This window comes from Plecotus auritus (genome assembly GCF_963455305.1).
Source record: "Plecotus auritus genome assembly, chromosome: 12".
In the NCBI taxonomy this organism is placed as follows: Eukaryota; Metazoa; Chordata; class Mammalia; order Chiroptera; family Vespertilionidae; genus Plecotus; species Plecotus auritus.
Window position 1 is genome coordinate 438,079 of NC_137778.1, and position 22,575 is coordinate 460,653.

At 51.9% G+C, this 22,575-nt stretch overlaps 5 protein-coding genes across 24 annotated transcripts in view; 3 read left to right on the plus strand and 2 right to left on the minus strand.

Annotated features, from left to right (window-relative positions):
- KLHDC9 (kelch domain containing 9) lies at window positions 1-1,992 on the plus strand. The gene is made up of 4 exons (XM_080648486.1): window positions 1-757; window positions 1,025-1,184; window positions 1,271-1,469; window positions 1,718-1,992. The coding sequence occupies exons 1-4, from the start codon at window positions 234-236 to the stop codon at window positions 1,882-1,884; spliced, it is 1,050 nt and encodes a 349-aa protein (XP_080504612.1). The 5' UTR covers window positions 1-233; the 3' UTR covers window positions 1,885-1,992.
- Window positions 1,993-2,434: 442 nt separating this feature from the next.
- PFDN2 (prefoldin subunit 2) lies at window positions 2,435-8,044 on the minus strand. Its single transcript, XM_080648510.1, has 4 exons — window positions 7,897-8,044; window positions 3,677-3,765; window positions 3,459-3,582; window positions 2,435-2,728 (listed from the first exon to the last, which is right to left on the minus strand). The coding sequence occupies exons 1-4, from the start codon at window positions 7,969-7,971 to the stop codon at window positions 2,555-2,557; spliced, it is 462 nt and encodes a 153-aa protein (XP_080504636.1). The 5' UTR covers window positions 7,972-8,044; the 3' UTR covers window positions 2,435-2,554.
- NIT1 (nitrilase 1) lies at window positions 8,035-11,168 on the plus strand. 12 transcript variants are annotated; one of them, XM_080648491.1, is made up of 7 exons: window positions 8,035-8,115; window positions 8,586-8,678; window positions 8,923-9,177; window positions 9,287-9,390; window positions 9,568-9,701; window positions 10,076-10,201; window positions 10,447-11,167. In XM_080648491.1, coding segments are annotated over exons 1-7 (981 nt in total). In that variant the 5' UTR covers window positions 8,035-8,113; the 3' UTR covers window positions 10,714-11,167. The 12 variants fall into 12 exon arrangements, with proteins under 12 accessions (XP_080504617.1, XP_080504624.1, XP_080504613.1 ...); XM_080648498.1 differs by having other exon boundaries at window positions 8,042-8,231; window positions 8,491-8,678; XM_080648487.1 differs by having other exon boundaries at window positions 8,048-8,146.
- On the minus strand, window positions 10,875-22,260 carry DEDD (death effector domain containing). Of its 7 annotated transcripts, none has more exons than XM_080648499.1 (6): window positions 21,831-22,251; window positions 20,224-20,256; window positions 13,785-14,173; window positions 13,516-13,623; window positions 12,863-13,009; window positions 10,875-12,389 (listed from the first exon to the last, which is right to left on the minus strand). In XM_080648499.1, the coding sequence occupies exons 3-6, from the start codon at window positions 14,107-14,109 to the stop codon at window positions 12,013-12,015; spliced, it is 957 nt and encodes a 318-aa protein (XP_080504625.1). In that variant the 5' UTR covers window positions 14,110-14,173; window positions 20,224-20,256; window positions 21,831-22,251; the 3' UTR covers window positions 10,875-12,012. The 7 variants fall into 7 exon arrangements, with proteins under 7 accessions (XP_080504625.1, XP_080504626.1, XP_080504627.1 ...); XM_080648501.1 differs by lacking the exon at window positions 21,831-22,251 and adding an exon at window positions 21,683-21,770 and having other exon boundaries at window positions 10,876-12,389; XM_080648502.1 differs by lacking the exon at window positions 21,831-22,251 and adding an exon at window positions 21,330-21,397 and having other exon boundaries at window positions 10,876-12,389.
- The window catches only part of UFC1 (ubiquitin-fold modifier conjugating enzyme 1), a 30,550-nt gene continuing 29,911 nt past the window's right edge, over window positions 21,937-22,575 (plus strand). For all 3 annotated transcript variants that reach the window (XM_080648507.1, XM_080648506.1, XM_080648508.1), the window contains exon 1: window positions 21,937-22,079. The gene's annotated coding sequence lies outside the window, so the exon portion shown is untranslated. The remainder of the gene's footprint in view (window positions 22,080-22,575) is intronic.

Below are 22,575 nucleotides of genomic sequence, written 5' to 3' on the forward strand. Positions count from 1 at the left end.
GCTTCCGGGCGACGCGAGCGCCCCCGGCCGCGGAAGGGTAGCGGCCTCCCAGGATTTCTAGTCAGCGCACAGCCCCGGCGCCCCGGTGACGACGCGGGCGGCGCCCAGCGCTCTGCGACCTTCCCTTGCGGCGGGTCGCGGGGCGGCGGTTGCTGGGCGACGCGGGGAGAGAGGCGCCCGCGGGAGGCTGGGGACCCTGGGATCCCGTAGCGGGCCGGCCTCTCTCGCCGGCCATGGCGGTGGCGCCCCCGGGCGGGGCGGAGGGCTCGCGCTGGACCTGGCGGCCGGTGGCCCGGGACGCGCTTCTGGCGCGTGCCTTCCACTCGTGCACCGAACTGCGGGGCCGGCTCTACCTGGTGGGGGGCCTGCTGGCTGGGGGCGCGGCCGAGCCGAGCGCCGACACGGTGGTCCTGGACCCGGCAGGGGGCCCGGCCGTGCGGGTGGGGGCGCGGGGCGGCCCGAGGCGTAGCCACCACGACGCGGCGGCGCTGGGCGGGCGCTGGCTCTGCGCCGTGGGCGGCTGGGACGGGGCGCGCCGCCTGGCCGCAGTGGCCGCCCTGGATGCCGAGCGCGGAGAGTGGGAGGCGTGGGCCGCGGCCCCCGGCAGCTGCCCTCCTGCCGGCCTCAGCAGTCACACCTGCACCCGCCTCTCGGACCGAGAGCTGCGGGTGGCAGGCCGGGAAGGAGGGACCCGCACTCAGCGTCGCTATGGAAGCATCTACACGTTAAGGCTGGACCCCGGCGCCCGCACCTATTGGTATGGCCCCCAGGCCCAATCCTGACCCTCCCTTCGTCCCGCTCTGCAAAAGCCGGGCTAGGCGGTGTCGCCAGCCGTCCATCCACACCCTCCCCTGGCAGCCTCCTCCCCAGGCCGCTAGGATGACCTAGCTCTGCCAACATTGCCCTCCGTCTCATCTGCCCCAGGCCCCCTTCTGACCCTTGGCAAAGGGGGTGGGGAAAAGGCAGGACAGCTCTTAGTTTCCGGAAACCCCACTCGGCTGGCCGACCTTGTGCGCATCCTCAGCTACAGGGAAGAAGGCTACCGCTCAGCCTCCCGCTCGGGGCACTGCGCTGCCCTGCTCCCCACTCCTGGGCCCCGCCCAGGTCACCAGCTGCTGCTCTTTGGAGGTTGCGACTCAGCTGAACCGGAAGTAGCCGGGCACTGGCGCCGTGGGGAGATCCGGGTATTACTCACGCCTTGTTTAGGGTGGGAGGCAGTTACAACTGTGACCCTCAAACCCCTCCAGACAGTCCCTTCTTTCTCCCCAAGGAGGAACCGCCTGTTGCCCCCCGTTTGACGGAACAGCTATCAAAGCTCGTGAGCAGTGGGCAGGGGTCCCGGCAGGGGCCTCGGGGCCTCCGGCATCATTCATGCTCTGTGGTCGGGCCCTTTGCTGTGCTGTTTGGTGGAGAAACTCTGACCAGAGCTAGAGACACCATCTGCAATGACCTCTACATCTACGATACCCGTGAGAGCACATTTAATGACTGGTTGAGGGGAAAGGTCGGAAGATAGAACCTGATGAGCATAGAAAGGGGTAGAGTGACGGAGGAGGGAGAAGGAAGAATTAGTTGACAAGTTAAAGGAACACAGAATATTAAATTTTGAAGAGGCCCAATAATCAAGTGAGGAGGAAAAAAAGGGCGAGCCTTTGGTAGCCCCTGGGTGACCAACTGCTACCGCCCCAATAACCGCCACCTCTGCCTCACCCCACAGGCACGGCTCCTTCCCTGTGGTTCCACTTCCCCTGTGCAGACCGAGCACTGAAACGCGTGGGCCATCGGACCTGCCTTTGGAATGACCAGCTGTACCTGGTTGGGGGTTTTGGGGAGGACGGCAGGACAGCCAGTCCGCAAGTGTGCACCCTGGACCTCTTTCTCTAAAGAACGGTGCCAAGACACACTGCCACGTCGCTTTTATTGTAAACTCTTAAAGCGTTATCACCAGAGCTACCTGCCTCATGTCAAATGCTTATTAAATTTTCATCTAACAGCCAACATTTGTCTCTGTATCTTTTGGGGTGAGGGCAGTAAGTAGACACATCTGTCCTGGCCAGTGTTCTCAGTGGTTACAGTATTGGCCCTGCACACAAAAGGGTTGATTCCCGATCTGGGGCACATACTTGGGTTACAGTTTCGGTCCCCAGCCCCCGTTGGGTCAAGTTAGGGAGGCAACCAATCGATGTCTCTACCCGCCCCCTCCCCTCCCCTTCCACTCTCTAAAAATATCAATGGGAAAAAATACCCTTAGGTGAGAATTAACAAAAAACAAAAAAGGTAGAGACATCTGTGTATGCAAGGCAAAGGATAAAGCATGGGCCCTCTGATACTGTGGGCCATTAACCTGTTGGGACCAAAAGCCACAATCACATGCTCCTCCCTGCCCCATGCACATTCCATCCCCCACAGTGGAAAGAAAGCTTCAGGCTAGAGATAAGCATTCTGACTAAAACATTTAATTAACAAAAAATATTATAACAGCAGAGAAAATAATAACAATAATGAGAAATTGGAAGTAGGAGTCAGGTAGGAAAAAATGCAAAAGCCTTGGTCCCTAGGAGACCAACACTCCGGCTGAGCTGGCCTTAGCCCCAGCTCCTTCTGAGTTTTCCTTGGCTGGCTTCTCATCCTCGCCCATGAGTCGAATATTGTGCTTTTCCCGGAATTCATTTAATTCTTTCCCCTTTGCCTGAAGCTGCTGTGTCAGTGTCTCAATGATCTTCTGTATCTAGAAGGCAAGGGACAGACATTACACAAGGATTTCCATTCCCACCCTGGTATGGGGTAGGGAGTGAAGAAGACATGACCCCTCCAACCTCACCTTTAACCAGGTGGTAAAGTAGAGCCAGACACTAAAATTATTGCTTCTCACACACGAGGTTTCATAAACGCTAGTAGACACAAGAATCCCATGGACTGCTTTTTTTTTCCCCCTAATATATTTCTATTGATTTCCGAGAGGAATGGAGAGGAAGAGAGAGAAACATCAATGATGACAGGGAATCCTTGATCGGCTGCCTCTTGCAAGCCCCCCACTGGGGACCAAGCCCGAAACCCAGGCATGTGCCCTTGACCGGAATCGAACCCAGGACCCTTCAGTCGCAGGCCGACGCTCTATCCACTGAGCCAAACCAGCCAGGGCTTATTTTTAAAATGCCACTTCATGGGCCCCAGCTCCAAAGGTTCTGAACCAGGACAGGGTCTAGGAAGCTGCATTTCAAATTAGTCCTCCAGGTGATTTGGACACAGGTATCCATGGAAACACTACTATCACCTCTTCTCCCCAAATCAGCCAGGTACAGAGGCATACAGCTTCTTGTCTGGGAGTTGGACCTAGTGTAGCACGAAGAGCAGAGGCTAAGAGGCTACTCAGACTTCCTGCCACCGATCCCCTCAATCCCTGCCCTCCTCTTCCCTACCCCTTGGTTGCCCAGAGCTCTCCTTAGAGACTAGCTCACCTGCTCCTTGTTGTTCTCCAAGGCAGGCAGCACCTCTTTGACAGTGCGCTCCACCAGCACCCCTCCAACCATGCGGAAGCACTTGCGGGTTTCATCTACCTCCTTCAGTGTATCAATCACTAGGCTGGGGCAGGACAACAGACAGGGTCTCAGAATGCAGGCCCTGCTACTGCAGCCCTCCCTACAGAAACGTGCCCCCAGCCTCCCAGCTGCCTCACCTGTGCTCATTCAACTCCATCTCCAGCTCGGCTGCCTTGGATGCTAGGCCCCGCTGTTCCTGCCGAAGGCGGTTGAAGCCAGCAATCACCTAAGGTGAGAGACATAGAAAGTTAGAGAGGAGGCAGTGGAAATGGCACAGGGTCAAGACACAACATACTATCACAGGCATTACAAAGACGCAGTGGGGGACACCTACCTTGGAAAAGGAGAGGACACACGTTTGCAGTTGCTAACTTAGGTCGGCCTAGAATTCCATTCACCCAGCACTTACTGAGTGCCTACGTGTGTGACACCTGCTGGTCCACCTTGTAGTAACAGCTGGTGAGGCATTGCAACTGTAATCTAGGGTGGGGTGCAAAGCTACTGGAACACCTACAGAGGAGCGTAGACTTGCAGGTAAAGGGGAGTCAGGAAAGGCTTTGTAATGACTAGGTCCTGCCTGGGTCTGCCCAGCACCCCTCCTATTGGGGAACTGCCTCTCCTTAACACAGTGGGGTTCTTGGGGGGGGGCGGGGCTACTAATCACAGGGCCTTGCTCCCTGACCACAGGGCAGTGACCTGTTCTGTGCTAGTTTCTCCACCGGAATTAGGTTTTGGGTAGAGATGAGCAGATACAGAAGTCAGTTAGAGCTAAGACACCTTGTTGTCCTTTGTGTGAACTAGTTATCTGACCTTTCTCATACTGATGTTTCTCTCTCTCCCCCCTCTCTAAAATCAATAAAAATATACCCTTGGGTGAGGACAAATATGTGAAATACACATTTCTTCCCTTTCTGTCTACACACACATACACAAAACCATTAAGGAGGGGAAAGACCTCTCAAAGAAATACTCCAAAAGATTAAGAATAGCAAGATCATGGGTAATTTATTATTTTGTATTTTTTCTGTGTTTTCTACATTTTCAATAGAATAATATATCCTGTGATTCCCTTACTGTTTATATTAAAAAGTCCCAAATTGCCCTGGTCGGTGTGGCTCAGTGGTTGAGCACTGACCCATGAACCAAGAGGTCACAGTTCAATTCCTGGTCAGGGCACACGCCCGGGTTGTAGGCTTGATCCCCAATATCAGATGTGCAGGGGCAGCTGATCAATGTTGTTCTCTCACCGGTGTGTTTCTATCTCTCACTCCCTCTCCCTTCCTGTCTCTGAAAGCAATAAAAAAATATATATAATTTTTTAAACTCCCCAAAAATTTGCCATGAAGAGATTCAAGTTACTTTCAGGATATCTCCTAAATTATACTTCATGATTTAATTAAACTAACAGCCTGTGCACTTCCTGTAGATCTATGCTTTCCCTCTCCCCTTTTCCTACCCTATTTCCATTGCGCCCCACCCCCCCTTTTCAAGTCTAGCCAGTCCTCAGGGTCAGCTCAAATATCTGATATGATCATGGTATAAGTGAAGAAAGTAAAGTCTGTCTGATTCTCAAGTCCCTCAACTAAAAGCCCTGCTCTTCAAGTCACTGACTTTGGGTACGTTAACCAAAGCTTCTGAAACTCGATTGCCCTTACCCATAAAGAACAACACAGCTCACTGCAAATGGCAGTGATTCACAGAGGATAGAGGAAGTGCTTGCTTCCATCTTGTTTGCAAGGGACACATGTGGCTCAAAGTTGCAGCAACGACAGAGCCTGTATTTTTCACCCAGTGTTCTCTCTGGAACACGAAGCCTAGAGAGTGTTAAGCAAGAACAGCCAAAAATTCAGCGATCACAGCCCCTCAGTTACTTCCAAGGGACTCTTTTTCCCCACCACCGTTTGCTTCTTTGTTCACGTTCTGTACAAACCTCAGATTATTTCATGGCTTTGTCTACCAGCCATGAGCTCATAATTCTCTAACCTATAGCTCCAACTCAGATTTCTTTCTGTAACTCAAGATTTATAGATCTAACCACCTACGAACGTTTCTACTGGGATGTCTCACAAGAAACTCAAACCTAAAATTCTAAAATAAACTTATTTTCTCCCCATAGACTTGTCCCAATGGCACCAGCATCCATCAAAGACAGAAACACCCTAGATTGCTCTATCCCTTTCCCTCCACACCACACCCTGTAGTCCATTCCAGAACTTAGGTCTATCTGCACCCCAAGCATGTCAGGCAGTCTCATGCTTTTGTACTTTTTTTTTTAATTGGGGCGACATTAGTCAACATGAACATACAGGTTTCATGTGTGGATTACTAATTTACAAAACCTGCATATAGGACCATGTGCCCACCACCCAAAGCCAAATCTTCTCCTGTCCCCTCATATTAGGACCCCTTTTTCCCCCCACTCCCCTCCCTCCGGCAACCACCACACTGCTGTTTGTGTTCATAAGTTTCAGTTTTACTGTATATTCCACATGAGTTAAATCATATTGTTCTTAGCTTTCTCTGTTAGACTTATTTCACTTCGCATAATGTTCTCAAGGTCCATCCATGTTGTTGTAAATGACGGTATTTCATCTTTCCTTATGGCCATGTGCCTTTGTACTTTTAAATACACTGCTCACTCTACCTAGAAAACCCTCCACTCCCTTCTTTGCTTGACTAACTTCTCTCATCTTTCAGAATTGAGCTGAAGGATTATCTCTTCTAGAAAACAAAATAACTAGTCTTTATTAAGCACACACTAGATTCCAGTCACTGTGCAAAACACTTTGCATGCATTGTCTTGCCTAATAATCAACATACAGTGAGGAGGTAGGTACCATTATGCTTTTACAGGAGGGAAAGGCCAAGAGTAGTAACTCATGGGTGGTCATAGATAGTAACTAGTATGAATATGTTTCATGCACAAACATGTCCGACTCTAGTGCACTTCCTGTGGTCTTAGCCACCCTATTATACCACAGCTTCCCCTTCCCACCTCCTCCTGCCCCAATCCCATGCTTCTCTACCTGCCATAAGAAGAGCTGTGTGGAACATTGTAAATTTTTTTTTCTTTATTGATTAAGGTATTACATATGGGTCCTTATCCCCCTCTTGCCGCCCCCCCAACCCCCCACCCCCCACCCCGTCTTATTGCTTGGTTTGTCTTTTCTCAAATGAGTCTGTGAGCTAACTTGACAACAAGGTCTATTTTATTTATGTTTCCTGCTACCCAGCAGAGTGTCTGGCACATGGTAGACCCTCAAAAAGTAGTTAGGGCCCTAGCCGGCTTGGCTCAGTGGATAGACTTAGAGCATCTGCCTGCAGACTGAAGTGTTGCAGGTTCGATTCTGGTCAAGGGCACATGCCTGGGTTGCAGGCTCGGTTCCCAGTGGGAGGCGTGCAGGAGGCAGCCGATCAATGATTCTCCCTCATCATTGATGTTTCTATCTCTCTCTCCCTCTCCCTTCCTCTCTGAAATCAATAAAAATATTTTTAAAAATATTAGGATCCTCTCTCTTCCATTCCCCCCGCTACATCTGAAATTCTCTTCCTCCCTCCTCAAACCTTACAGCACTTGATACCTCTTCTGCCTCATGTTACCATTTTGTATACCTTATGACTAGCACTCTTTGATGGCAAGGGACATTTAAAAAGTCCTCAGGCAGATACCTATGCCTGAGTAATTGTTCAACAAATAGCTGGTAAATGAATCTGTAATTAAAAGAGCTATTGTTTAGCTATGTTTTCCTTTCTCTTATGTAGATTTCTTCCCATCTCTGTTAAACACTAGCCATGGTTAGCAAACCATGGTGTCCAAGCCACAAAGGGCTTTCTGATTAATTTATAAAATGTTTCCCCATGTTAGGCACTGGGGGGAAATGCAAACTCGGATTAGGAAAGTGTTTCTGGTCTCTAAAGCAATTCAATCTAACAGTGACCCCCGAATCAAAATACTAGGGAACCCCAGAGTGATCAAGTGTGTGCGTCACGTGGCTCTGCAGTGACTGCTACTGTCAACTTAATTTCTGGGCCAGGCAGTCGCACACCACCAGCCCAGACAATCACCCGGGTTCGCTGCGAGCTCAGCCACGGCCCGTTTGGGGTGCGGAGAAGTAGGGAGTGAGGACCCGTCTCCCGTCAGACCTGGGCAAACCCCAGGCCCTGCAACTCAGAGCACCCCAGGGGCGTGGCTTTCACCTTCCAACCGCCCACTCGGCCCTCGGGGCTCCCCCGGCGGCTCCAGGACCCTCCCCTGCCCGGGGGCCGCGATGCGGGCCTGGGGGGAAGCCGGCCGCGGGCCCGCTGCTCGCGCCTTCTCTGGGCCCGCGGGCCCTCCTGCGCCCTCGGCGCTCCTCACCTGATCGGCCGACACCGCCCCCTTCCCCGTGCCGCTCCCGCTGCCTTTGCCAAGGCGACCGCTGCTCTCCGCCATCTTCGCCGCCTGCGGGGCTTCCGGCGCGCAGTGCAGCGCCGAGCGTCACTTCCGGCCGCGGGTTCCGCCCACTCGCCGTGGCGCCTCCGCCTCCAGGCCGCTCTCCAGTGTGGATCCTGCGAATGATCCTGGCGGAACCTACATGTAGGACCTGCTCCCTGCGCCGCCGGTCGCGGTGAATTCCACCTGCGGTGCTTCCATTTGCACCAGAGCTGCCACCATGGGGAGACGGGAGGACGGCTGAGTGAAGAGGGCGCGGGGTGCGGTCGGGGGTGGGACCCCCCTCAGAGTTTCCGGGTGCGGATAAAGCTGAGCAGGTGCACAGTCGAGAAGGGAGGGGGAAGCAAGGAAGTTTCTGGGAGGTGACTTTTGAGCTACGGAAGCGCTTGGCAGAGGACAGGGCCTCAGGTAACGCGAGGTTGCGGAAAGTGGAGGTTTCCTCCGTTTTCTCCCCTTAGGATCGCTCCCTGTCGCCCATAATTAAAGAGTGTTTGAAGACTTGGGGGTTTTCACCGGCAGGGCCCTCATTCAGCCTCACAGTGTGACGAGAAGGCAGAGAATCCTGGAAGTGTATTGCCTTAGGGAAGGGCTGGACCATTTCTCATCTTCCTCAGGCTCGGCATCGTGGTCAGGCCTCACCACCTCCTGCCCCTGCTGTTCCCTGGACTGCGGATACCTCGACTCTCAGTACTTTGTGCTCAGCCCAGGTAACATGTTTTGTATCCTCTGTGCCTGACACCTAGTAGATGCTCAATAAATGTTTGTGAAATGAATGGTGGTGGAACAGTGGGGTACCACCCATCCACCACCATTTGATGGGTAGGTCATGGTGCCTGTGAGACCAGAAGCAAAGGGAAGCCCAGCCTTCCTGCCTCCCCATTGGAACCCCTTCTCCTTGAACTTGGGTTTCCCCATGCTGGGAACTCTGAGTTCTGCCTGCACCATTCACAGGCCCAGGGCCATGGCTGTCTCCTCTTCCTCCTGGGAACTGCCCCTGGTGGCTGTGTGCCAGGTGACATCGACGCCAGACAAGCAGCAGAACTTTAAAGCTTGTGCTGAACTGGTTCGAGAGGCTGCCAGACTGGGTGCTTGCCTGGCCTTCCTGCCTGAGGCTTTTGACTTCATTGCCCGGGACACTGCAGAGACTCTGCGCCTGTCTGAGCCACTGGACGGGGACCTTTTGGGAGAATATGCCCAACTTGCCAGGTATCAGGAAATTGTGGGGGGGGGGTCACTGCTTTGCTGGGCATTGTCTCTGGATTGCCAGATGTGAGGGTGGAGCCTTGGAAAGAGTGCCAGAGTCCACTCCCCACAGGGAATGTGGACTCTGGCTGTCCTTGGGTGGTTTCCATGAACGTGGCCAAGACTGGGAGCAGACTCAGAAAATCTACAATTGTCATGTGCTTCTGAACAACAAGGGTGAGACTTCACAACTCTTTAGCTTGCCTCTTCCCAGGCTCTTCTACCTAAACCAAGATTCTCCAGAATTGGGTCTTCTCAACTGTTTCCTTGGCCAAGGGCTCCTCCTTGGGAGGAGGAGCTAAGGTGGGCTTCTGGACTGCCAGCACCAAATATTCCTTCTCCCTCCTACCCTAGGGTCAGTAGTGACCACTTACAGGAAGACACATCTGTGTGACGTGGAGATTCCAGGGCAGGGGCCTATGCATGAAAGTAACTCTACCATGCCTGGGCCCAGTCTCAAGTCACCTGTCAGCACACCAGCAGGCAAGGTGGGAGCTGTGAAAGGGGGGAGGGGGAGGAATATGAGGGAGGGAACAGGAATACTGAGACATAGTAGTAGATAGAAAGCCCTAAGTAGGCTAACCAGTTTGGCTCAGTGGATAGAGCGTCGGCCTGAGGACTGAAGGGTCCCAGGTTCAATTCTGGTCAAGGGCATATACCTTGTTTGCAGGCATATCCCCAGTAGGGGGTGTGCAGGAGGCAGCTGATCGATGTTTCTCTCATCGATGTTTCTGACTCTCTTTCCCTCTCCCTTCCTCTCTGTAAAAAATCAATAAAATATATATTTTTTAAAAAAAAAACCCTAAGTAGGGTAGGGGTGTGACTAGATGCTGTGACAAACAGGACACTCATTTTATCCCAGGTTGGTCTGGCTATCTGCTATGACATGCGGTTCCCTGAACTCTCTCTGGCACTGGCTCAGGCTGGAGCAGAAATACTTACGTACCCTTCGGCTTTTGGAACTGTAACAGGCCCAGCGCACTGGGAGGTAAGAGCACCTCTTCAGAACATGCAGGCTTTCCTCTAACTTCATTCTCTTCCCTCGGCCCTGCCCGTTAGATTTTCTCCCCCTTCCCACCCAGTGAGGAAATTCATTCCCCGAATTATTGCCTATCTCGTATGTTAAGGAATAGTTAACATCCTAAATCATTTCTAGCCAATTACAGAATGGTCACAATGGGTCGGCTGGCCTGCTGCTTCCCCCCCGCCAGCTGCCACACTTCTCCTCCCCAGGTGCTGCTGCGGGCCCGCGCCATTGAGACCCAGTGCTATGTAGTAGCTGCAGCCCAGTGCGGATGCCACCACGAGAAGAGAGCGAGTTATGGCCACAGCATGGTGGTGGATCCCTGGGGAACAGTGGTGGCCCGCTGCTCTGAGGGACCAGGCCTCTGCCTTGCCCGGATTGACCTCAGTTACCTGCGACAGCTGCGCCAACATCTGCCTGTGTTCCAGCACCGCAGGCCTGACCTCTATGGCAACCTGGGTCACCCACTGTCTTAGGACTTTGGACTTCTGTGAGTTGAGACCCACTGTGAGCTGGTGTTGCTGTTACTTTGAGGCAGGACCCAGGTGCACCTTCCCCTCACTTGGGGAACCTTGAATATTGAAGGATCATATGCTTAGCTTCTTGAGAAAGAAGAAACTCACCTGAGCTCAGATTTCAGTTTCAAAAATGGGGAATTTCATATACTGTTTATTTCATGAAAACTAAAATAACGCTGAGGGCTGAGCAGCACTGGCATTGAGAAAAATGTCATCGTCATAAAGCGTGTCTGGACATCTCCTTTGGGAGCTGAAAGGGGAGGTGGTGGCTGGCTGCGGTGAATTCCACCTGCGGTGCTTTCCTCCACAGATATACCCCTCCCTTTTCCTGGCCCAGCTGGACTCAGCTCCGGTTCTAAGCCTCCTGGCTCATCCAACAAGCTCCTACCCAAATAAAAGTGCAACACTCAGTGCATGTCCCAGCCCCGTGCTCCCAAGGGAGGGGTGGAGGGCAGGGAAGGACCTACAATGCCCTTTGCCCAAGCCAGAAGCAAGCAAAGGGGAAGGGCTGCAGGGCATCTTATTTCCACTCACTAGTACACATGGAAGGCAATTGTCACCGGCCCCGTGCGTGTGCACACACCACAGCTCGGAGGGCTGATGGGACTGATCTAGTCCTCTCCCCTATTTTCCCTTGAAGAGGGACAGACCCCCAGTGGGGATCGAGGGGGGGGGGGGGCCATACCACGCAGAAGTTTCAGCAATGAAATGGAAGAAACGAGGCAAAGAGGAACAGCACCAGAGGCCAGGATAGAGTTGAAAGGGCCAGTTTCTTTTTAAAAAGTCTATAATTTGGGAGAGGGTGGTGATTAATTTCCAAAATACACTTCAGAGTCTCGCCTTCCACACAACACAGCTCCCTTACTCACAGCCCTTTGGTTTTTCAGACAAAATGTAAGAGCCCCATAAAGCCAGAAGCACTGACAGCCCCTCAACGCACCCGGACGCAGTGTTCACTTCAGTCCCTCACAGACTGTCCTACAGACTTTACTTCTCCCTACACACCTGTCTCACGGCTCAGTAGTAAAGGTGGCTGCAGACACATAGGGGGTGAGTGGAAAGGGAAACGGGGAAGCCCAGGCACATGGGTGTAGGGAGGGGTGGGAAACACCACTTCCATTTTCCTTTGTCTTTTCCTTAAAAAAAAAAAAAAAAAAAGAAGGCAGGGGTGTGATTGGTTGGAAGGGGAGAGAAAAAACCCCAGGACAGTATGTACGCTCCAGAGGTGAGTGATGGGACCAGTCCCAGGAGGGAAGGTCAGGGCAAGGCCTGCAGCATCAAGTTCCTCAGGAGTTTCTGTCGGCCCAGCTCGTAGTCCTCCTCGTCCACGTTCACCAGCAGCTTGATGGCTTCGTGGCCCACAGCCTGCTTGAGGGAGTCTGTGATGAAGACGCCTTTCAGTGCCTCTAGGAGCGAGCCGTTGATGTAGTCGCGCCAGAATGCGTCGAGGTAGGTGAGCTCAGAGAACTTGATGTCACAGATGATGGAGCCCAAGTCCCGGGACTTGAGGATGGTGTTGGCCTGGTTAAAGCGCTCAAATTGGCGCTCAAGTGGGTCCTGCTTGTTGGAGAAGACATTGCCCTGCAGAGCAGTCTCATGCTGGCAGTATTCAGCCCGAACCCGCAGCCTGATGTCTGCAGGAAAGAGAAGAGAAGCAGAAGAGGTTGCCATGAGGGATGAGTTTATGAGAAAGATGAAAAGAACAGCAGAGTAGCAGAGTGGGAACATCACCTGACAGGTTCCCCCGCTCTTCTCTAGGACTACTTTTCTAGGTACCTCTATACCTCCCTGAATGCAGGAGGTTCCCTTAAATAGGCCATGCCCAGGTCACATTAGCCCACCAGTCAAGTAGCACCTTGTTTCTGGGAGATATTTTCCTGGTTAACAGGCAGTCATTTTCACACGCTGCCATGATATGGTTCCTCCTACAGTACGGAGGTCACGACCCCTCCCTCTGATCTGGTGTTAACTAAAAGAGTTGACAAGTGCTCTGCCACCAAGACAGAGGAAATCTCCCCCAGGGCCACCACTCAAACCCCACTCGGCAACAGCACCAATGGGAGCCTGGCACTGCCGAGTGTCCCTCTGGGACCCTTGAACTTCTCACCACACGTCTGCTTTTCCTTAGGATCTGGTGTCACTGACTTTCGGCGTTTTCGCTGGCTCCCAAGTGTGGCTCTCCCTCGAGCTGGCCTCTTGCTACACATCTGAGGGCCTGAAGTGGGGCAGCACACCACAGGATAGTGAGGAGGCACTGACCAGGAGAGAGGGGAGGAGACAGTAGGGTAAATGCTCAGACACTTCTCTTGGAAAGAATCATACAGACTTAGCAGGAAACGCAGTATCCACAATGTGACCTAGAAGGACACATGTGGCAACAATCACAGGACCCAGGGGACACGACAATGCCTCACCTCATTTTTTTAAAAATATATTTTTATTGATTTCAGAGAGGAAGGGAGAGGGATAGAGAGACAGAAACATCAATGAGAGAGAATCATTGATTGGCTACCTCCTGCACGCCCTCCACAGGGGGGGGCATTGAGCCCGCATTCCAGCCCTTGGTTGGAATCAAACCCAGGACCCTTCAGTCCGCAAGCCAATGCTCTATCCACTGAGCCACACCAGCCAGGGCTGCCTCACCTCATTTTTATGGGGTCATGGAGGGGGACAGGGTCCTTTCACTTAAGGTGTGACTATGAGTGGTTTCATGTTCTCTCTCTTGATAATGGACATTAGGGGAATTTAATACCCACTCACCTGTTTTAGTAGATTGGGGAGGCCTTGGTTCTGGATCACTGAGGGCTCTGGGGGTCACATAGCGAATTGATGTCTCCTCCAGATACTTGTCTACAAGGTCAGGGCACACTGTAGGGGGAGAGGGAGTCATTTGGGAAGACGTACCCCTCCCTTCTCCTGATCCAACCCTCTGACAGGCCTCATAACAGTCCTGGACACCCCCAGAGCCAGTGCCGCCTCCCGCTGGGACTCCAGCCCAATACCTAAGTCCCCAGCCCTGTGCCCCTCACCAGCCCGCCTCCTCTTGAGGGTGACGTAGGGCAGCAGGTCGTGGCGAGTAATGATGCGCAACAACTGCAGCACTTGGCGGAAGTTAGTCTCATCACAGCGGCCCTGGCGCTCAAGCGCCAATAAGAAGTCACGTCCATTTCGGATGAGGCCACGCTCATGGTCATCAATGACATCAACAAAGAGGAAGGAAAGAACGCGCACATCTCTGTGTGTCAGGTGGGTGCCCACGATGTCAAACATGCGGTGCAGGCTGTATAGCCCATGCTCCTGCTCACCACGCTCTTCCGGCCACACCTGGCTCGCCCGTCGCTTCAGCCCCGCCATGCTGGGGGCTCAGGTGCGCAGTGCTTCCCAGAATCCCTGCTTGGCAGCTGTGATCTCCACTACACTGTAAGGACACCCAAAGAACCTGTGAGCCCATCAGTGGCAAAAACTGGTCCTATTCATCCCTGCATTCCCAGCGTTAACACAATGCCTGGCACAGGGTAGTGCTTAGTGTTTATTTAAAAACTAGACGCCCAGCACACAAAAATTCGAACACTGGGGCGGGGCGGAGGGGGGTGGTCCCTCAGCCCGGCCTGCCCCCTCTCACAGTCCAGGAGCCCTCAGGGGATGTACTTCTGAAGGCTTAGGCCCGCTCCCCTCTGCGGCTGCCCGGCTGCCTTCTCTCAGCCCTCGCAGCCACCGCGGCTTTGTTGAGAAGGACATCTAAAAGGACGTTCGGCTCTCCGGTCTAATTAGCATATTGTGCTTTTATTATTATAGATAAAGCCTAGAGCTCTCCACATACAACAGATGGTGCCCTAAGTCCAAGATTCTATTGGAGAACTAGAGTCACTTCACCTAGGTGAGAATGTTGTATGCCATCTTGGTGCTACACAGCAGGAGTTGCTATTAGCTATTACCCTAATTGTTGATTCCACTCCCGCCTCCAAAATACTGCTCTTGGTTTTTTGTGCTCCCCCCTAATCAGTTCATCTCTTAAATGTAGGCAAAATTGAGCAGAAGTAGAGAATTCACTCTTTAATAAGGAAACTGTAGCAGATGAACTTAGGGACAGTAGGAAACTGAAAACCTTTAGGGTGAGAACTAGTTTCAATTCTGCCTACTACTCGGACTTGTTAAGAATCCAATGAGATAATACAACTGAAATAACTTTGTAAATCGTTGTGAAAGAGATTCAAAGAAATAAGCATCCTCGCCCCTCCAGCATAGCTCAGTGCTGGAACGTAGACCTATGAACTAGGAGGTCACAGTTCGATTCCCGGTCAGGGCACATGCCTGGGGTTGCAGGCTCAATCCCTAGTGTGGGGCATACAGGAGGCAGCTGATCCATGATTCTCTCTCATCATTGATGTATGTATCTTGCTCTCCCTATCCCTTCCTCTCTGAAATCAATATAAATACATTTTTTAAAAAAAGAAACAAGCATCCTAGACCAGACTCATCCTTCCATAAATGTATCTATAGGTTTCCTATAATCCAACCAAGCCCAGAAGCATAACTGCTTGAAAGGTTAATGAATAATATTCACCAAAATTCATGGATTTAAACCCAGAAACATCACTAAGCTCCCATGTGGAGCACCCTTGTAATTCTCCTATTCCACCTGTACCCCCTTGATGTTCAGGTGCCATTTGGATATGCTGTCTTCCAACCTGGCTGTCATTTACCACTCCCCTGTGACTGACCAATGACAGCCCTACATTCTTTCTATAATTTGGCATTTGACTCAGAAAGTTCCTCCATCATCCTGGGTAATGTCAAGGACTCAGCCAATAACCAGACTTCAGGTCAAACAACGTTCACCTCCACTCTAGTTGCTCATACTTACTGCCCCCTTCTGACCAAAACCTCCAATCACCCAATCATTATACACTCCTGTTGATGCTACTTCTAAGTATGTCTTAAATCTGCCTAACCTTTCCACTTCCACTGCCCTGGTTCAGGCCCCAATAACCTCTCACCTGGACTCCTGCAACAGCCTCTTTTATTTTAAATATATTTTTACTGATTTCAGAGAGGAATGGAGAGGGAGAGAGACAGAAATAAGAGAAAATCATTGACTGGTTGCCTCCTGCACACCCCTTACTGGAAACCTAGCCCACAACCCAGGCATGTGCTGTAGAAGCTCAACCACTGAGGCACACTGGCCAGGCCGCAGAACCCACTTTTCATTCTCTAACAATATCAGTTTGTTTATAGTTTACATACAATCATATACTTCACTTCTCTGTACCTTCCTTCCTATTCCACTCCCCCATCACCGACCTTTCTCATATGGCTAACTCCTACTCACCCTTTAAGAGTCAACTCAAAAGCCGAAACTGGTTTGGCTCAGTGGATAGAGCGTCGGCCTGCGGACTGCAGGGTCCCAGGTTCGATTCCAGTCAAGGGCATGTACCTGGGTTGCGGGCACATCCCCAGTAGGGGGCGTGCAGGAGGCAGCTGATCAATGTCTCTCTCTCTCATCGATGTTTCTAACTTTCTATCCCTCTCTCTTCCTCTCTGTAAAAAATCAATAAAATATATTATAAAAAAAAAAAAAGTCGCCAAAACCGGTTTGGCTCAGTGGATAGAGCATCAGCCTGTGGACTGAAAGGTCCCAGGTTCGATTCCGGTCAAGGGCACGTAACTTGGTTGCGGGCACATCCCCAGTAGGGGGTGTGCAAGAGGCAGCTGATCGATGTTTCTCTCTCATCGATGTTTCTAACTCTCTATCCCTCTTCCTTCCTCTCTGTAAAAAATCAATAAAATATATATATTAAAAAAAAAAAAAAAAAAGTCAACTCAAAAGAAAAGAAAAAAAAAGAGTCAGCTCAGATGCCATCTTTAAATTTAGTCCCTACACCTTATGCTGGGATAAGTAGTCCTCTTCTGTGCTCCCTGGAACACTGACTATTCCTGTAAGCCATTTATCAAAGTGTACTAAGATTATCTGTGCACTTATTATCCCACTAGAGACCCAGTACATGAAATTCATGAATGGGTAGGGTCCCTAGGCCTAGCCAGCAATCAAGGCCAATCTGTGGGGCGACTGGCGGGGCAATTGGCGGGGGGGGGGGGGGGGGGGGGCCGGGGCGGCCTGGCACCCACCTTGACTGGCCTGGGGCCTGTGGGCAGCACCTGCGTTGTCTGCCCCCTGGTGGTCAGTGCGCATCATAGCGACTGGTTGTTTCCTCCAATCAGTCGATTTGCATATTAGGCTTTTATTATATAGGATTAGATCTTCAGCAACTCATGTAGAGGGACTAAGTTATATTCATCTTTATATCCCCAATGCCTAGCAATGGATAGAGTCTGACACACAGTCTAAACTTAATCTCCAAGAGATTATCACAAGCAATACCCATTAAGAAATGAACTCAAAAAGAAAAAAAAGGAAACGAACTCAAATAAGTCCAAGAGTGAGAGGACCTCACTAAAAATAGATACATGCAACTCAGTTACCATGCCCGTACTCTAGCTAGCTATAGCCTCCCTACACTGCAGAACTACCCAATCCACAGCACTCTGCAAGATAGGTGGGTCTGTCGATTCCATACAGCGAGAAACTGAGTCTAGGTTAAGAAACAGAGTAAGTCCTAGCTGGTGTGGCTCAGTGGATAAAGCGTTGGCCTGCAGACTGAAGGGTCCCAGGTTCGATTCCAGTCAAAGGCACATGCCTGAGTTGTGGGCTCAATCCCCAGTAGGGGGCATGCAGGAGGCAGCCGATCAATGATTCTTTTTCATCATTGATGTTTCTCTCTTCCTCTCCAAAATAAATAAAAAATTTTAAGATATATCTATAATAATAAAAGCATAATATGCTAATTAGACCAGATGTCCCTCCAGATGACCTTCCAGACAAAGCCGGGGCTGCGAGGGAAGCCCAGGTCCTGGGTGCCTGCCGGCAGCCAGAGGGAAGCCCAGGTCCCCGGTGCCAGAAGGAAGCCGGTGCCGGCAGCTGGGGGGAGGAAAGCCTACTCTTGCACGAATTTCGTGCATCAGGCCTCTAGTATTTAAAAAAAAAAAAAAAGAATAAAATAAACTACTTCAGAACAGCCAAACTGATGGGATCTCAGAAGACTAAAGAGCAAGTAGAACCTGGCCATCTCTGCCTCAGTAATTCTAAACTAGAAGCACAGAGACTCACCCACTTAAGAAAAGGGAAGTCCATGCTGAAATCACTTACCCCAAACCATGGGTTCTGATATGTGGACAGGAAACATAGCCCATATCTACTTAGGAGATAACCCACCTGAAGCATGGGAAACAGCTGGGAAAATAGCTATTCAACTACAGACTACATTTCCATGTCTCTTCCTCTCGTTTCACCTGATGCAGTCTCTAGGTACAGGAGGAGACAGGATGAAAATACCTTCTTGCTTATACCAGGCAACATGGAAAAACCAAGCCTCCTCAAAGCCCCTACAACTTCTTGTTCTCTATCCCACCTGGTCTCTTTGGCCACCTGCTGATTATGATGATCCCAGAAAAGCAGATGGACAGGTTTCACATTCAACCAATCAAAAGGCCAGGTTGCTCCAGAGCTCCCTAACTCAAAGTGTCCTGACTTAAACCTTTGGAAATGAAGAAATATTGTCCTACATAACAGGCTACTGGAATATTAGGCAGGATATAGGAAAGCACTGTGGTTCTAATTATTCATCAATGGATATAATTCTATAATAGGCCTCAATGATCTGAGGGTTAACTCCTTACATTTGAGGGGAAAAACAGCCACTTTTCAGTTCTATATTCCAAGATCATTTAAGGACCTTAAAATTATCAGAGTTTCAAGGTCAGTGGTTCTAAATCAGGGGCGATTTTGCCCCCGTGGGGGCATTCAGAAATATTTGGAGACATTTTAGATTGTCATATGGTGGAATAAGGGAGGGTGTTACTGGCAAGCAGTGAATAGAGGTCATGGATGCTGTTAAGCAACTACAATGCACAGGAGAGTCCCCCATTACAAAGAATTATCTGGCCCAAAATGTCAACAGTGCTGAGAATGAGATCCTACTCTACATGGAGCGTGATAAAGGGTCTGAAAGAATAGGGACAGCAGGTCACTTTCCACCCTAGATCTGGAGAAGAAAGCCACTGGTCCCTCTGACCCAAACCCATTAAACAGTATTCCAGAAGAAAAGAAAGGCCAGGCAGGCAGACTCATTTAATTCCTAAGTCCAACTGGCACTCAAGAGTTCTATCTCACTCCAACCTCGATCTCTACCACCTGCTGTTGCCATTCAGGTGAACAGCAGGTGGGAGGGCTATACTCCCTCTGCCCCATCGGAGAGGTCTCATTTTGACCTAGTTCAATCCAGACCTCTGTGAAGATAAGAGAAATTCCATCCTGTGCAAGACAGACACAAAAGACCCCGCACTTAACCCCCATAGCCATCCTTAAAGTCCTAAAAGGCTGCTGATCAGACTCATTTAATGAAGCAAAATAGAGAAGAGGCCTAAGTTTCCCATGGTCATGTTCTTGGGAGAAATGTCAGGAGGCTGGGTAATAGGCAGCTCTCCCCACTTACTGATCGTCTAGGATGGTGAGTTCCCTCACTCAGCAATCCAACAGGAGTTCCAAGAATCTACCTAACTTCAGCATTAAAAGATCATGGCCAACTTCCTCTTAATCCAAAACACACTCAGCCTTCTGTGGCAATGAAGCAAGGGAACTCAGCTTAAGTTACAGAGAACCTAGATGAAGGTACCGGAGTAGTGAGGAGAAGGTACCCCTTCTGAACAGAAGGTGAGCAAGAACTCCTGAGCCTTGGTGTCTGAAATAACGCTAGATACCACATTTGAGATCCTAACATATGAGTTCCCCCCTACAGTTTCCCCAAAGAAATACTTGGTTCTTAATACTTGAATTGCTGCATTTCTTAGAGTTGTAGTTTGTTCTCTTTAGGGAGGTCCAAGCCAGCCAAGGACCAACTGGATTTCCTCTTGATTGGTTGTTCCCTATGAGGTTTCTACTTCCAAGCAAAGTCAAGCCTCATCCCAACAAAGGATGATAACTGTATTTTCACAAAACTGAAGGTATGTGACTCTCTCAGAAGCCCTCAGGAAGCAACGTTATGTGGAAGAACTAAAAAAGTGATGTCCTGCACAACTAGAAGGAAGAGTAAGCATGGAAGCAACCTTCCGAAGGGCACCATTGAGTAGACATGGTACTTAGTGCACTGTTCCACGTGATTAAAAAAAAGTTTCTCTCAGAGCTAACCAGAAGACTAGATAAAAACAAAGCTGGGGACTTGCCCCAACACACCTAATTTCTCCTTTCTCTCCTATTTATATCCATTACCAAAACAGACCATATGCACTCAGTGTGGTAGGTGAGAACTCATTTTACCTGCCCTCTACCCCACCACCGAGCTCAAGCCGATGCAGTTCTCATGCCATCTCCATTCCCTTCCAACGTCTGAACGCAATAAAAAAGTCCAGGCTTACCTCTGCCGGAGACTTCGTTTCCCAGGGGTCTCCCTAGCAGAAGGTCAAAGCCAGCAACAAAACAAAAACAAATATGGGGGAGAGTCAATTTTCAAGCTTTATTTTGAAACCTCAAAGACTCAAGGCGTTAGTTATAAAAATACATAGACAAGCCTACAGCCATTTCGGTGGAAATGACCCCCTTCAAGCTAAATAAGAAAACTCACCCAACAAAGTCACCAAGCTTCACTAACTCTCCACCAGCCAATTCACATACAAAAATAACTCCAAACATTTCCAGACTCAATGGCTTATGGCAAGAAAGGTCCCAAATTCAACAACTTGAAGGAAAGCCAATTATCCTTTGACACATTCTCACCTGAATCCCCAAATCCCACGAGGCTCACCTAATTTTGATACAATATTAACGTTAACTTACATCTTTAGAGAGAACTGGGGAAAGTGCTACAGCCAAAGAAGGCACTCTGCATCGGTCACTTCACTTACCCGACCAGCACGACCTCCCAGCCGCTCCCGCACACAGCGAAGTACCCACTGGGGCAGCATCCACTCAGGCGCCTACATCTCACCAGGGACATTTTCTCTCTAAATACTGACCCTCCCTCCTGGCGCCCAAACAGCAAAAGGAAGGTCTGGAAGCCAAGGCAGTCACTGAAGAAGCCTGGTTTCCAGCCGCCATCCTGGGTTCCGTTCCCTTTCTCAGACTCCCAGAGCCTGCAGCTCAGCACACGGGCTGCACCGCGCACGCCGGCTCCCTCTCCTCGCACCGCTAACAGAGCTCCTGACGCCACCGCTCCCGCGACACCAGCTTCCCCATCTTCCCTTCTGGTCAGAACCAGGAAAAACGGAGAAAGTAAGCCAGGGAAACTTTGAGACAAAACCCTGCTGAACCCTCAGCCAACTCCAATTCTCCCAACCACCTGAGCACCCGCAGGCTCCCCACTGTATCCCAAGCTCCAGGCCTGGCAACCAGAACTGCCCGCAACTGGTGCTGCCCAACTCCGCCGCCTCCTTTCCACACGGAGGTAACCCCAACCTTCGTTACCACGCAGCCCCGCTGCCCGGTCTCCAGCCCGCTCCCCTCCTTCCCAAACTTTCTTCATTACCTCGGCACACCGACAGGCTCTCCACTCCCCAAACCTCCATTCTCGCCTATTCACCCAAATTCGGCCTTAGGCCCTTCCCCCTCCCACCTCCCATTTAACACTTTCAAACCCTCCCCAGAACGTCCTAAGTCTGATCCTCCCTTTCCCACGTCTCACAGCACCCCTCACAGGAATCCCGCCCTCCTTCCGACCACACGCCGCAGACCTTCCTTCGCCCCCCGCCCGGCCTCCCTCCGCCCCCACCCCGCGGCCGGCGGGACCGCACCCCGCTCCGCCCGGCCCCCCGCCCCGCGGACGCCTCGCCCCCGCCCCGCCGGCCCCCCGCACGCCCCTCGGCCGCACCCCTCCCCCACCTGGCCGCGGCGTCCCCTCCCTCCCGGCCCCGGGCCGGACGTCGCCACCGCCTCCCTCACTTTCCTTCCCCCAGCCCTTCGCGGCCCCGCCCGGCCCCGCCCGGCCAGCTCGAGCCCCCTCCCCATTCCGGCCGCCCGGCCGCCTCACCCCAGGCTCAGGCTCGGCGCCGCCATGTTGGATCCATCCGCGCCGCTCCCCGCGCCGTCTCCCGGCGCCGCATCCGGGCTCCTGCCGCCGCCGCGGGCGTGGGACCGGGGGAGGGGAGCGGAGCAGCAAGGCGGGCGGGGCTGGGGAGAGGCTGCGTCCGGAGCGGCGCCTCCGGAACCTGGCCGGCTGCGGGCCGGCTCGCGGCGGCGTCAGGCCCGCGGTTGGGCGCGAGCTGAGTGGCCATGCCAGGTGAGGGCAGCCTGGCGCGGCCTCCGCGGGCGGCGCGGCTTCACGGCGCGGGGCGCGGGGCGGGCGGCCATCTTGCTATGGGGCAGCCGGGCCGCGGCGGTTCCTGAGCGACGCGGCCTCAGGGCTGCCGCGGGGAGGAGAGGGGGCCGCGCTCCTGCGTGGGGGGCGCCCCGAAGGGGTCGGCTCAAAGACCCGCTGAAAGACTGGCTGGCTGGCGGCCATGACGCATTAAGGCGGAATAGGAGGGCGGTTGTCGCTAGCGGGGGAAGGGTCACGACCTGGACTTGACCTTTGCTCTGAGCTTCCTGTTAACCCGGACGTTGGGGGAACCTGGGCCCGCTGCACCGGGCGCTGCTCAGATGCGCTTCCGGATTTCTTTCTGAACATTTATCTTTTTGAGCACCTGCTCCCGAAGGAAGTGTCGCCCGAGCTGAGTCCTGAATTGTTGGGAAGTAGGAGGTGACCTGGTGGGCCTGGTGTGGTCTGTGAGATTGGG